General features: G+C 46.1%; 1 protein-coding gene across 1 annotated transcript in view; it reads right to left on the reverse strand.

Annotated features, from left to right (window-relative positions):
* The window catches only part of PAMR1 (peptidase domain containing associated with muscle regeneration 1), a 160,680-nt gene that overhangs the window by 36,490 nt on the left and 109,948 nt on the right, over positions 1-14,242 (reverse strand). Inside the window, 1 exon segment of the mRNA XM_058688638.1 lies at positions 13,013-13,141. Coding sequence (XP_058544621.1) covers positions 13,013-13,141 — 129 coding nt within the window.

The following is a 14,242-nucleotide window of genomic DNA, read 5'->3' on the forward strand; positions in this document are numbered from 1 at the left end:
AAGCGAGTGTTTTAACTCTAAAGTACTAGTTAAGAATGGAGACTTCAGAGCCCCCACTACCCTCGGTTTGAGGGTACTACCCTCTACCCACTACCCCACTACTCAGCTTTATCTTCATTGGCTGTGTGGCTTTGGGCAAGTTACCTCCTCTCTCAGAACCTCAGGAAACCGGAACCAAATGGGAATAAAACTGGCACCTACGTCATGTGATTTTGTGAGACTTGAATCAGGTTATGGGCGGAAAGCCCTAAGCAGAGACATCAGTAAATGTTAGCTGCTGCTGGTTGGTGGCAGAACCGGGATTTGAACTTGGATCTGTCTAGTACCAATGCTGGGTCTTGGCTGGTATGTTCAACTGTCTTGGGGGCTTTCTAGTGTAGCTCTGTCCCACTCACATTTCGAAGCAGTAGGATTTTTCCACTGCCCTGAAAAAGAGACATTGAATCTCCCCACCCCCACCCTCAGCCGTGTTTTCTGAAGTGCGCGTTCCTCCTTCCTGCACACCTCACACGCCATCGCCCCCATCCGCCCATCTGCTGCCCGGCTACGGAAGTGATACGTTGGGTGTGAGAGACAAAAAAAGAAACCTGCCTGCACAGCCTCCACCCTTTGGGGACTGGCAGCTTCCCAGCCTGCAAGGTGTTAAATCCCAGCTCCCACAGCAAACCTCCTGCAGGGACCCTGAGTGAGAAGCAGCAGCAAATGCTGCCTGCTTGCTTCCCTGCATATGGAAGCTGGACTCAGGCAGCAGGGAAACTAGGCCTCTCCTCATGGCCGGGGGTGCTGGTGCCCATCCCAGTCAGGTCTCCTTGGCAGGACCATTCAGGCTTTAGCCAGACCCAGGATCTCATGCAGCCTCTGGAGAGGCTGGGGCCTCCATTCCCACCCGGGTGCTGGCCCCTGGCCATGTGAAATGCAAGACCACTTGGTCCTGCAGGCCCGGGGCTGTCCTTCAGAAGTAGCCAGGACTCCAAAGCACATGCCATGCCTCGGTTCCTCCTGATGTTTTCCTTCTCCCTCTGGGGGGAAGGGAGGAGTTGACCCCAAGACGGTGGACAAGTTCCAACCAAGCAGACACAAAGAGGCCACTTCTCAGAAATGTGCTCAGGGGAGGGGTGTTGGGCACAGGGGAGAGGAGGAAGGAGCCCTACCTCCTGCCCACCCCAAGGGGCTCCTTCAGCTCCCTTTCCACTCTTGCCTCCTCCCCGGGAACTGGCGGGCCTGGGTGCAGGGCAGACTCAGTGCACCTCTCTGTCTAGAGCAGAACAGTGAACACAGCTGAGTGTTCCCGCCAAGGAGGCACTGCTGGCCAACCAAGCAGGTGGTCCTGAGTCTGAAAGACCAGAGCAGGCAGTGGGCCCGGAAACGTGCTCAGATTCCCCGACGATGTCTTGTTGCAGGGGGAAGTGGGGCGTGTGTGTATGTGTGTAGGGGTGTTTGCCAGTGAAGCCACACTGTCCCCTGGGCTCTCAAATCCTGGACTCCTCTCCAACTCCGCCACCCCCCGACCCTTCTCTGTTGCTATAAGCCAAAATAGGAGAGTTAGCTAGAGAGACCCTACTGCTGCAGAGCCAAAGGGAAATCTCCATTAATTTCTAAACTGGCAAGAGAGCTGGAAGGTTCCCAACAAAAATGAACACCGCAGCACTCAGACAAAAGTCTTGCTATCTCCAGCATGGAGGGTGGGAAAGGAGGAGCAAGAGACAGACATAACAAACTTCTGAGACATGGTTGGGGTTTTGTTGTGTTTGTTTTGTTTCTTAAATCTTTCCTCTTGGGAGTGGTGGGGGGGGTGCAGAAAGGAGTAAAGAAAGCAAGCATTCAGACAGAGACATTTGTATTTTCTTCCCTCCTTCTGAGAGGACTCCAGGGCAAGACTCAAAATGATTAAGGGGCAGTCGTGAAGTCAGGCTGGGTCCGCTTCCGCTCAGCCTTTTACTAGCTGTGTGACCCCAGACAAGTTCTCCAGATTCTCAAGGCCAAGACTTCCTCATTTGGAAATAAGAATCTTCCTTCCACCATGTTGTTGTTTTCTTATTTGTTGTAAGGATTAAACAAGATAGATCATTTTGTAAAGCATTTAGCACAGTACCCGATAGGTAAAATGCTCAATAAACGGCAACTAATCGTGTTATTTCTCGAGTCTTGTCTGGATCTGAGACGCTATTTTGGCGCAAGACTCGCTGGGGATGCCCCAGCCTGCTCCAAGGCTCCTAAGGGCCTCCTTACAGCATTGGCTACATCCCTAAACCCATTTAGACCCAGGAACCCAGACACTGATGGCAGAAGAAATGCCTGGATGATGACATGGGGACGACCCACGTTCCAGGCCAGGAGCTGGGGGGGAGCTGACACCTTTCACGTGACTTGTATTATCCTACCATGACCTGCTAGGCCCCTGCACAGGAACTCAGAGGACCTCAAGTGCCTCCCACAACAAGAAACGATTTAGGATAGAGGGTGAGAGACTGGGCTCTGGGGCCTGGCTTCTGAATTGGCATCTTCCCTCTGCTATTTACAAGCTACATGACAATAGGGAAGTTACTTAACCTCCCTGTGCCTCAGTGTCTTCACCTATAAAACAGCTTTGATGAGGAATGATGGCTTAGGACATGAAGGCACTTAGAACAATGCCTGGTTCATAATAAGTGCTAAAAGATGGCTTTTATCAGGGGCTCAGATCTTAATCAGGAACTGTCAGATGTCTAGGAATAACTCCATGGCTCACCTTATGATTTGGCCTATAATCTCAACTAATTCGATACATTAGAGTGATGGTTTATTTAATTGTTTGCCTCCCCCCCCCCCCCCCGCCCCATGACACAGTTCTGTGAGAGCAGGGACCTTGTCTGTCTTGTTCACACCTTTATATGCATGGAGCAGGTGTCCAAATAATTGTTAACTGAATGAATGCCTATACCAGATAAACTCAAACATCTCCCCGCCCAATCAAACCATTCTGAAAGCCCCTCATCTTTGTACCAAGCGGTCTGTCCGCTTAGTTGAAACAACTGGCCAGCAAGAACAGTGTCTGCCACTTTGCTGTAGAAAGTCTGTCCTCCCCAAAGTCATCAGGATCTTTGCAAAAATAGTAGAGATTGAACTCTGCCAATCCAACTCAAAAGAGAGGATCTGGGCTTGGGTAGCACAGAGAACTTCAACTGCTGAATAAAAAAAAAAAAAAAAAAAAGGATTTCTCTGTGCTTTAGTTTGGCTGATTTCTATTAAATATGTGTTTAAGTTCCCCAATCCTTTCTTCATTGTGACCAATCAACTGTTAGTCCCCTCCAATGAATACAGTAGTGTGTGTGTGTGTGTGTGTGTGTGTGTGTGTGTGTGTGTGTGTGTAGAATGGTTTTCGGTTATGAAATTTCTTTTTAACACTTTCCAAATATATCCTGAAATTTCTCATCTCTTCTTTCCTGTGGAACCTTTAGTATATTTAAAGTTATTTTATTTCATTTATTTATTTGTTTTTATGTAAGCTCTACGCCCAACATGGGGCTTAAACTCATGACCCTGAGATCAAGAGTTGCATGCTTTACTACCAACTAAGCCCGCTGGGTGCCCCTATTAAAAAGTGGTTTTTTTGATTCCTTAACTGAAAATTCCAGTATTTGATCATGCGTGATCTGTTTCTTTTGACTGATTTTTTTCTCTACACTGAAGGCTATATTCTCTTGCTTCTTCACAATAGAAAATACATATTTTTCTTTTGACTGGTAATATCCTTTCCTCCATTAGGCAGGGAAGATGAGGGGCTGATCATTTGGAACCAATCAGAAATTAAACTAGTATGAAGCAGGACGGGATATATGATTCTTCTAGAGGGATCTTGAAATTGAAGCACCAGAAACCTAAAAAAGTCTGTCTTTGATTTTCAACACTCCCCCTGAACCTCCCCCCCTCAGCTTCCTCCACCTCCATAATTGTAAGACTGGGAAACTGTGAGCTTTTGAGACTTTGAAATCACCAAGTTTTTGAAGTTGCAAAACTCCAGCATCCCGAGATCTTCTGCTTTGCAGTCTTGCCCGAGACTCTGCTTGCTCGGTGCAATTTCATTTAAGAAAATACTTGAATTGCCTTTACTTTGGGGTCTCCTTTAGATACAAGTTCAGCAGGCTGGCCCACAGGTTCATCACAAGTCTGGCTAGCCGCCCCCCCCCCCCCCACCTCTTTCACCTGCCCTGCCCTCAGCCTCATAGCTAGCCCTGGTCTAAGGTATCCTGGATGACCCACCTACCCAGGAAGAACTTATTCCTCTGGAGTTTAGATTCTTTTAGATTTTGTGTTCACGGATACTTGACAGCTTTAAAGAAAACTGTGGATTTTCTTTGGTTTATCAACTGATTTCTTGCTATCTGAGCAGGAAGGAAGGCCTTTTTCATGTCCTCCTACACCTTCGCCAGAAACTGAGCAATGATTGATGAGTTCTTTGACAATATAAAATCCTCTTCAGGGGCTCCTGGGTGGTTCAGTCGGTTAAGCGGCCGACTTCGGCTCAGGTCATGATCTCGCGGTCCGTGAGTTCGAGCCCCGCGTCGGGCTTTGTGCTGACAGCTCAGAGCCTGGAACCTATTTCAGATTCTGTGTCTCCCTCTCTCTGACCCTCCCCCGTTCATGCTCTGTCTCTCTCTGTCTCAAAAATAAATAAACGTTAAAAAAAATTTTTTTAATAAAATAAAATAAAATCCTCTTCAAAGGTTCAGACATGAATTCCCTGCAGTCACAGCTTTAGCAATATAAAATATGTTATATATAAATATATACAGTATATATATAAAAAATATATATAGTATATATATAATATATATATATAATTTTCATATGATTTTATATGAGATGTAAAATACTACTTACCATATAATACTTGTTCAGGGAAGATTACCTCCTCATGCCTGGTATATATTTTCTTGTTCCTTAGGGAATTCTACTTTACTATTTTTGCTCTCTGGCCCTACATTCATTTCCTTCCCAAAAAAAAGAAAAAGAAAAAAAGAAAAACAAGAGCTCTCTTGCTGTCTCTTGCTTAGTAATGATAAGAATGGCAACCACCATTTATTGAGCATTTACTATGACTCAGGCTCCATATTAAGGGATTTACAGATAGTGCTTCATTTAACCCTCCCTCACAAAAACCCACAAAGGGCCCACTATTATTATCCCATTTTGTAAATGAGGAAACAGATTTACAAAGATTGAGTAACTTTGCCCCAAGTCACAGAGGGAGGAGAGATTCAAATCCAGGTCCTACTAGTTCCAAGCCCAGTTGGTAACCACCACAGAATACAGTTCCCAGTTTGGATCGACATGGGCATCTTTTCTTTCCTGGAAGTTTCAGGACACATAAGTCCAGAACAAGATGAGGCAGTTTTCAGGGACTCCTCCCTGGTGATTCTATGGTTCCCTAGGAAGACAGCTCCATATATCAGTAGCACATAGATTTGTGAGCCTTCTTGCTCGCGCTCTCTCTCTCAAAATTTGCTCTTGATCATTCCACATTATGGCTCAAGAACAAGGCTACACAAATCGTCCTCCTGTCTCATATTCTAGCCCATGTTTTTAGGCATGGCTCGTGGCCAGTTCCTCTGTTCTATCCAAAATATGGCTAAGAAGATAAAATGTATTAAGGGTCCATAATCTCTCCTCATAAATCCTCTCTCATCTGGGTTGACTTCCTAACCTTCCATCCCCTAGATTCTCCATAGCCTGAAAGTCTGGGTCACTGCAATGTGAGCTGAAGGTATGGCATCCTGGGTGGCTCTTCTGCCCTCTCATTGCTCATCTCATTCGGTGGCTAAAGAACTCAGCCTGAGGGCCACGTTAAATAAGCTCCACTCTGGGGCACCTGGGTGGCTCAGTCAGTTAAGCATCTGACTTTGGCTCAGGCAGGTCATGATCTCGTAGTTCATGAGTGCGAGCCCCGTGTAGGGCTCCGTGCTTCTGATTCTCCCTCTCTGTCCCTCCCCACTCACACTCTGACTCTCTCTCTCAAAAATAAATATTAAAAAAATTAAAACAAAATAAAAGTAAGTAAATTAAACAAACAAACAAATTCCACTCTGAAGTACAATGAAGTGGTTCCACTTAAGAAGTCAACTTTCCAGTTTATGAAGCCTTGGGAAGCCTTAATGTTGACTTGAGATATCAGTGCCTTTTTAGCCACCGTCCAGCTCACAGTTCATAGTAACCACTCCCTACAAAAGGAACCAGGATTCATGGAGAAATGGCTGGCGCCAGGACTTGGACATAAACAATCGAGGTGAACTTGAAACATCTGGTTGAGGGGCGGGCAGAAGGAAAGCAAGGAAGTGCCTAGAGAATAATGCTATAGAGTTGGCTTGAAAGGTCTTCACTGGTCAATTCTGGGACAGTTTGAGCATCAGAAAGAAAAATGATGATAACATTGCAAAATATGGAAAAAATTTAAATTCATGCGTTCATAGTGCTGTAAAAGAGAAAGTCAGATGCGAGAAAATGATCATTGGTGGATCCAGGTGAAGGGCATATGAACGTACTATTCTTTCAGCTCTCCGTGAATATAAAATTTTTCAAAATAAAAAGTTGGAGGAAGGAAGAAAGAATCAGCTCCTTTCTGAAGCCTGGAATACTCTGAGCTTACTAAACCAATCTTCCTTAGGCAAGAGGATGTGAAGAAAGTCCTCTCCTGGGCTCACTGACCTCAGGCCCTTCTCCTATGAACTTGGTTAATATAATCTGTCAATTGTTATGACTGAATCAATCACCTAACGGGTTTTAAGACTGTCATACTGATTATTAAGAATATTGTCAAGGACAGTGCGCAAATAAAGGTGCTATAGCATCTGCTCAATACTGAATGCTCTATAATTCAAATATAAAATATTCTGATCCTTTGTGGCATTTGCCCATCTCTTCTCCTTCCAAGGTTCTATATGGCACTCAGAAAAAAATGCCAGGGCTCCACAGATCTTACTCAGCAGGAAGCCCTCCTTCTGAATTAAACAGCCTGAAAGGATCACTTGGGTGCCATCTACTGGGTAAATGCTTGCATTGCTCCAGCCAGGAACAGGGCACCAAGCGTTCAGCTCCTTCTTTACACAGGCAGGCAGCATAGTGCCCAGCAGTAGGCAAGCGCTCAGCAAACAGCGAAATGAATTACTTCCTCCTTTGAATTCCCTTCACATTTATTTTATGCCAGTATGAGGTGCAGGTGATAAGAACCTAGTCTTCTCACAGTCAAGCCCTGTTTCCATAAGTTGGATTGTAAACTCATTGAGGGCTCATTGTTCTCCCTGGTGACCGACCCATAAGAAATGCTTCATAAATGCTTATGACTGTGATCAAACAACATACAATGTGCGAAAAGAGGCTTTCAGAACAAGCATAATGAAATTGAACAAGCATAACCGAACCAACACAGAATGAGATAGGAATCTGGCCATTATTCTGTTTGTTTCGTAGCGCTGACCACATTCTAATTTTTTTTTTTTTTTTTGGTCTCTCCTCTCTATATTGCAAGATCCAAAATTACAGGGACCACATCTGTCTTGCCATTGTATGCCCAGGACCTAGGAGCATCTATTTAAGAAATATTTTTAGGGGGCGCCTGGGTGGCTCAGTCGGTTGAGTGTCTGGCTTCGGCTCAGGTCATGATCTCATGGTTCATGGGTCTGAGCCCTGCGTCAGGCTCTGTGCTGAATGCTTGCTCAGAGCCTGGGGCCTGCTTCGGATTCTGTGTCTCCTTCTCTCTCTGCCCCTCCCCTGCTCACGCTCTGTCTCGCTCTTTCAAAAATAAATAAATGTAATAAAAAAAAATTTTTTTAAAGAAATATTTTGGGGGGTGCCTGGGTGGCTCAGTCGGTTGAGCGTCCAACTTCGACTCAGCTTATGATCTCGGGTTTTGTGAGTTCAAACCCTGCGTTGGGCTCTGGGCTGACAGCTCAGAGCCTGGAGCCTGCTTCCGATTCCGTGTCTCCCTCTCTCTCTGTCCCTTCTCTGCTCTGCTCTGCTCACGCTCTCTCGCTCTCTCTCTCTCTCTCAAAAATAAATAAATAAACATTAAAAAGAAATCTTTTTTGAATGGATGGGTAGATTAATGAATGATGCTCTCCGCTCTCTTTCCTAGGGTTCATGACCAGTTGCCCTGTTATCTGCTATCCTCAAGAAACCCTTGATCCTACACATGGGCACTCTCACTATCCAACCAGTCAGATTCCATATACAGCCAACTTTTATACTGAGGCTAAAGCCAAGACTCAACCAATAGGTGTTATTAGGAAAGGCTCACGCACAGGATTTCTTTGCTCTCCTTCTGTCTTATTACTACTTGCTTTAGCACTCTCCTGTATCCAAATATTCTTCTCTTTCCCTGTCCTGTCCCTAAACAACTCACTTATTTATACAGAGGGACTGGAGAACCATTTAGGAAATAATTGTACCCCCTCCTCCTTGGGATGGTATACACTTCCCTACTTGACTGATCGGGGGCTTGGCCGTGTGACTTTTTTGGGGAAGTTAGTGGATGTGATGGGAGCAGAGGCCTTAAATGTGCCTGTGTGTTTGGCGCGGCCTCTAGTGTTTTTGCAACCCACCCTGAGCAGAGTACGTCCCAAGTAGCTGCTGCTCCTTTGGGGCTGAGCCCTGAAGCCGGAGCGCAACCCAGGCCAACCCCGCTGAAATCAGTTGAACCTCAGCCAACCCACAGACGCATGACAAAGGAAAATAAACGTTTGTGCTTTTGAGATGGTTTGTTACACACACACACACACACACACACACACACACACACAAATGACTAATATAGATGAACACCTTATCACCACTACTCCTGGAAGCTTCCACTTGGAAATTCTGCTCTATGATCACAGTACCCCTCCCTCCTACACGTTCCACTACTCTATTGCCACTGTACCTGCTTTTCCACCTCACTGACACCTCTGGTCACTGCCCTTTCTCCAGCCTCTTTCCGGTTTCATGTGGTCCCCAATCTGGACCATCATGTCTTAGCCAACGCGTGGACCCGCCAGATGACTGGTTTTATTCCCCTCTGCTGCCCTGCCGCCCGAGCACTGCCCAACCGTGTGGACTGTACCACCTACACAGGGGATCCAGCTACAGCGGGGTCCTTAGTCTGCTTGGACAAGCTTTACTTTGCCACGAGCTGGTGCCTTTCCTTAGTTCTCCTGCCACTGTCCCAAACCTTCGGTCCTGCCCAGTCACAGACTCACGTGCACTCTGCTGTCGGCAGGATTTCACTTCCCACTTCTCGGCGGAAACAGAGCTGTCCGATGGGGCCTTGCCAGCAGAGGTAGGATAGCACTGTGCTTAGGGATGAGGGGTCTAGGGGCACTTGGGGGGCTCAGTCGGTTAAGCATCCAACTCTTGATTTCAGTTCAGGTCATGATCTCACGGTTTGAGAGATCAAGCCCGGCATCAGGCTGTATGCTGACAGTGCAGAGCCTGCTTGGGATTATCTCTCTCTCTGTCTCTGTCTCTCTCTCTGTCCCTCCCCCACTCGTGCTCAATCTCTCTCTCTCTCTCTTTCTCTCTCTAAAATAAATAAACTTAAAAAAAAAAAAAAGAAAAAGGGGCCTAGGGGCACCTGCGTGGCTCAGTCAGTTAAGCATCCGACTTCGGGTCAGGTCATGATCTCTTAGTTCAAGGGTTCAAGCCCCACAACAGGCTCTGTGCTGACAGCTCAGAGCCTGGAGCCTGCTTCAGATCCTGTGTCTCCCTCCCTCTGCCCCTCTCCTACTCACGCTCTGTCTCTTTCTCTCTCTCAAAAATAAATAAACATTAAAAAAATTAAAATAAAAAAAAAGAACAAGGGGTCTAGAATCACACAGACCTAGGCACCTTCCTGTTTTACCCACAGGTGAACAAAGGCATAGCTCAACCATTACCTCCCCTGTCCCTGACTCCCTGGGATTAATTGTTCTTTTATCTATGTTCTCAGAGCACTTAGCCATACCTAGTTCACAGATTTTTCTTGGCTTCCCATTGCTCTTACGATAACATCTAAACTCTTGGGGCACCTGGGCGACTCAGTCAGTTGAGCATCCAACTCTTAATTCACCTCAGGTCATGATTCCAAGATGGTGGGACTAAGTACCATGTCAAGCTCCACACTGAGTGTGGAGCCTGCTTAAGATTCTCTCTCTCTCCCTCTGCTCCTTTCCCCCACTTGGGTGTACTGTCTAAAATAAAATCAAGTTAAAGGGGCGCCTGGGTGGCTCAGTCAGTTGAGCGACCCATTTCAGCTCAGGTCATGATCTCACAGCTCGTGAGCTTGAGCCCCGCGTCAGGCTCTGTGCTGACAGCTCGGAGTCTGGAGCCTGCTTCAGATTCTGTGTCTCCCTCTCTCTCTGCCCCTAACCCACTTGCATCCTGTCTCTGCCTCTCTCACAAATAAATACACATTAAAAAAGTTTTTAAATAAAATAACTAAAATGAAATAAATTAAAAATAAAATAAAAATAAAATAATAAAATAAAATAATAAAATAAAATAAAATATAAAAACATCTAAACTCTTTACCTACTTTCCCTGCCTCTAAGGTCATATGTGAGCCGACTCTGGCAGATGGCTCCACCCCATCTCATACCACTTCTCTATTCACTCACAAAGAAAAAGAGCAACTTCCCATATCCAAAGGGGAGAAAACCCCAAAGTTATCTCATTACCCCAAAGGTCAATGTGAAATCTAACCATGTACATTATATCTCTTCTTTCTTGAACTTTTATTGAGGGCGCCTGGGTGGCTCAGTCGGTTGAGTGTCCAACTCCGGCTTAGGTCATGATCTCACGGTTTGTGAGTTCGAGCCCCGAGCCGGGCTCTGTCCTGACAGCTCAGAGCCTGGAACCTGCTTCAGATTCTGTGTCTCCCTCTCTCTCTGCCCCTCCCCCACTCATGCTCTGTCTCTCTCTGTCTCAGAAATAAATAAACATTAAAAAAAATTTTTTTAAACCCTTTTATTGAAAGTAGTTTTTATTTCTGGGCCACCTACCAGCTTGGCAATTAAGGAGCATATAGAATAATAATGATGTATTTATGTATTTGTTGAGCTTTTACTATGTGCCAGACAAAGCATTAAGTGCTTCATATGCATTATGAATTCTTGAACTAACCCTAGGAGGTAGCATTACTCCCACTGTAAAGAAAAAGAAACTGAACTTAGCAAGGTTAAGCGACTTGGCAAAGGCAACGGTGCTAGTGACTGGCAAAATTACAGGTCTGCGTCATTCCAGAGCTTGTAGTCTTGACCTTTATGCTACACCACCCTCAGAGAACAGCGGCCAAAGGCAGACCAGGGTTAAATCCCACAGCTAATCCACCTAGAACCCACCTAAAATGACAGTGAAGTTTTTAAATCTGCAACCAAAACCCAGCACTTTTAAAAGTATCTGTATGGGGCGCCTGGGTGGCGCAGTCGGTTAAGCGTCCGACTTCAGCCAGGTCACGATCTCGCGGTCCGTGAGTTCGAGCCCCGCGTCAGGCTCTGGGCTGATGGCTCGGAGCCTGGAGCCTGTTTCCGATTCTGTGTCTCCCTCTCTCTCTGCCCCTCCCCCGTTCATGCTCTGTCTCTCTCTGTCCCAAAAATAAATAAAAAATGTTGAAAAAAAATTTTTTTAAAGTATCTGTATTCTGGGGGTGCCCCAGTGGCTCAGTTGGTTGAGCCTCTGACTTTGGTTAAGGTCCTGATCTCAGGTTTCTTGAGTTCGAGCCCCACCCACGTCGGGCTTTGCAGTGATAGTGCAGAGTCTGCTTCAGATTCTCTGTCTCCCTCTCTCTCTGCCCCTCCCCTGCTCATGCTCTCTCTCTCTCTCTCTCTCTCTCTCAAAATAAAAAAAAAACATTTAAAAATAAATACATAAAATAAATTTATCTGTATTCTGGATAATTTAACATCCAGGTTCATCCGAAAATTCTAATACACCAATTGTCCTCCAGATAGAGCGGAGTCCCTCAGCTGCAGACCACACAGCAAATCCTTTGCCTTAGACTCTCGAAACTCATGGCATTTTGCTGCAGGTGGGGTCAGGCAAAAAAATCAACAATACTCTATACTCATCTCTGCAAACTGGGACTATCATTCATAAGAGTAAATTCGCTCGGACTGTCAACTCATCCTGTTTCTGACTCAAATAGGGAGCATGTCGGGGCGCCCGGGTGGCTCAGTCGGTTGGGCGTCCGACTTCAGTTCAGGTCATGATCTTGCAGTTTGTGAGTTGAGCCCCTGACAGCTCAGAGCCTGGAGCCTGCTTCAGACTCTGTGTCTCCCTCTCTCTCTGCCCCTCCCCCACTCACACTCTGGTTCCCTCTCTCTCAAAAATAAACATCTAAAAACAAAACACAAATAGGGAGCATGTAACAGAGGCTTAACAAGATAACAGTCTGTGGCTCCAGACTCTCAGAGGGACAGTCACTGTCAGGGCACTGCGGAGGGGAATTTTAAACTGAGAGGTTAGATTTCCACTCCGTTTTGAAGGGCTTATTGAAACTCAGAGGGGAACCCTAATAAAGATTAAGTAATTCTTAGAGACAAAGTCAAACCCAGAAAGAATCCCTTTCCTGGGAGAAGCGGCATGCCGACAATTTGATGTGGGTGCCAGGAATTTAACTCAGGATTCAAGAAATTCACCAATAGAACTTGATATTTAAAATGCACTACAGAACTCAGCATGGTTGAAGACTCATTCACCGGTTGCTGACCACTGCTAACACACAACTGCTTCTGTGTTAACAGACACGAGGCGTGCTGGGTGCAGAATGTCTTGGCTTCATTTAGGAGAAAGGAGAAGATTTAAGAGCACATATAAACCCCTGGTCGGCAATTCTAAACAGATGTCCACCATCCACACCCAGCAGATGGAAACACGCCTTTGTTTTTTTTTGTTATAGTCTTACCTAGAAAGCCCTCTGGCCGCAGCTTTCCAGAACTCAGATTCCAACAGACAAACCTTAGTGTGTTGCAAGCTGCCACGTGAACACAGCATGCACAGGGAGGGGGCCGAGTCGGGGTCTACTCACGCATGCAGTCTCCTCCGTACCAGCCCGCCCGGCACTCTGCGCAGTAGATGCCCTTCACGTAGAAGTCGTCGAGCGTGCCCCCCCACGAGCCGTTCCGGCAGGCCTTGCAGTTTTCAAAGATGGTACAGCCTGGAAAATTCCCCAGCAGAAGGATGTTAGATTAGGCACTTATGGGTTCTGGGGCGCCTGGGTGGCTCAGGTCACGATCTCACAGTTCGTGAGTTCGAGCCCCGCGTCGGGCTCTGCGCCGACAGCTCAGAGCCTGGAGTCCGCTTCAGATTCTGTGCCTCCCTCTCTCTCTGCCCCTCCCCCGCTTGCACTCTGTCTCCCTCTCTCTCTCTGAAAAATGAATAAATGTTTAAAAAAATTTAAGGGGCGCCTGGGTGGCGCAGTCGGTTAAGCGTCCGACTTCAGCCAGGTCACGATCTCGCGGTCCGTGAGTTCGAGCCCCGCGTCGGGCTCTGGGCCGACGGCTCGGAGCCTGGAGCCTGTTTCCGATTCTGTGTCTCCCTCTCTCTCTGCCCCTCCCCCGTTCATGCTCTGTCTCTCTCTGTCCCAAAAATAAATAAAAAAAACGTTGAAAAAAAAAAAAAAAATTTTAAAAAAATTTAAAAAAAAAAAGCACTTACGGGTTCTAATGGACAGCATGAGAGACACACCGTACCTTCTCAGGGTCCCATCTCAGATGAAGGCCTCTAGGCCTAGAAAGGTGCCTGAGCCCTTGGGAAAAGATACTCATTCCTAGGAAAATGCCAGAGTCACCGGAATCCACAGCGAGGAGTGGTGGGGGGGGGGGGGGGGTTCTGAACCACCTTCCAAGTTAGTGGCTGACATTTTGAAGTAACATAAACCTACTTCTAGTAAAAGCTAGAATCTATCAACGTAGCATATTTATTTCTCTTTCTAAAAGTATTATGTCCATATTGTGGAATATTTAGAAAATTCAGACAGGCAAAGAGAATTAAATTAAAGACACCTAACGGTCCATCACCCAGGAACAACGGTTGGTAACACACCCTCTCTGTGTATATACAAAAACACATTTTCTTAAAATTAAGCTTGTGTCATAGACTGTACATTCTGTTTTTGTAACTTACTTTTTCAGTTAATAATAGATAGTATCTTCCTGTTCTGTTAAATAGTCTTCTATACCATATACTTCCATAACCCAAGTATGCCGGAGAAACAACCTTAACGCCTAATAAGGGGCTCACCCCAGAACGTGTCGCA

The sequence above is a fragment of the Neofelis nebulosa genome, chromosome 10 (assembly GCF_028018385.1).
Source record: "Neofelis nebulosa isolate mNeoNeb1 chromosome 10, mNeoNeb1.pri, whole genome shotgun sequence".
NCBI classification, from domain to species: Eukaryota; Metazoa; Chordata; class Mammalia; order Carnivora; family Felidae; genus Neofelis; species Neofelis nebulosa.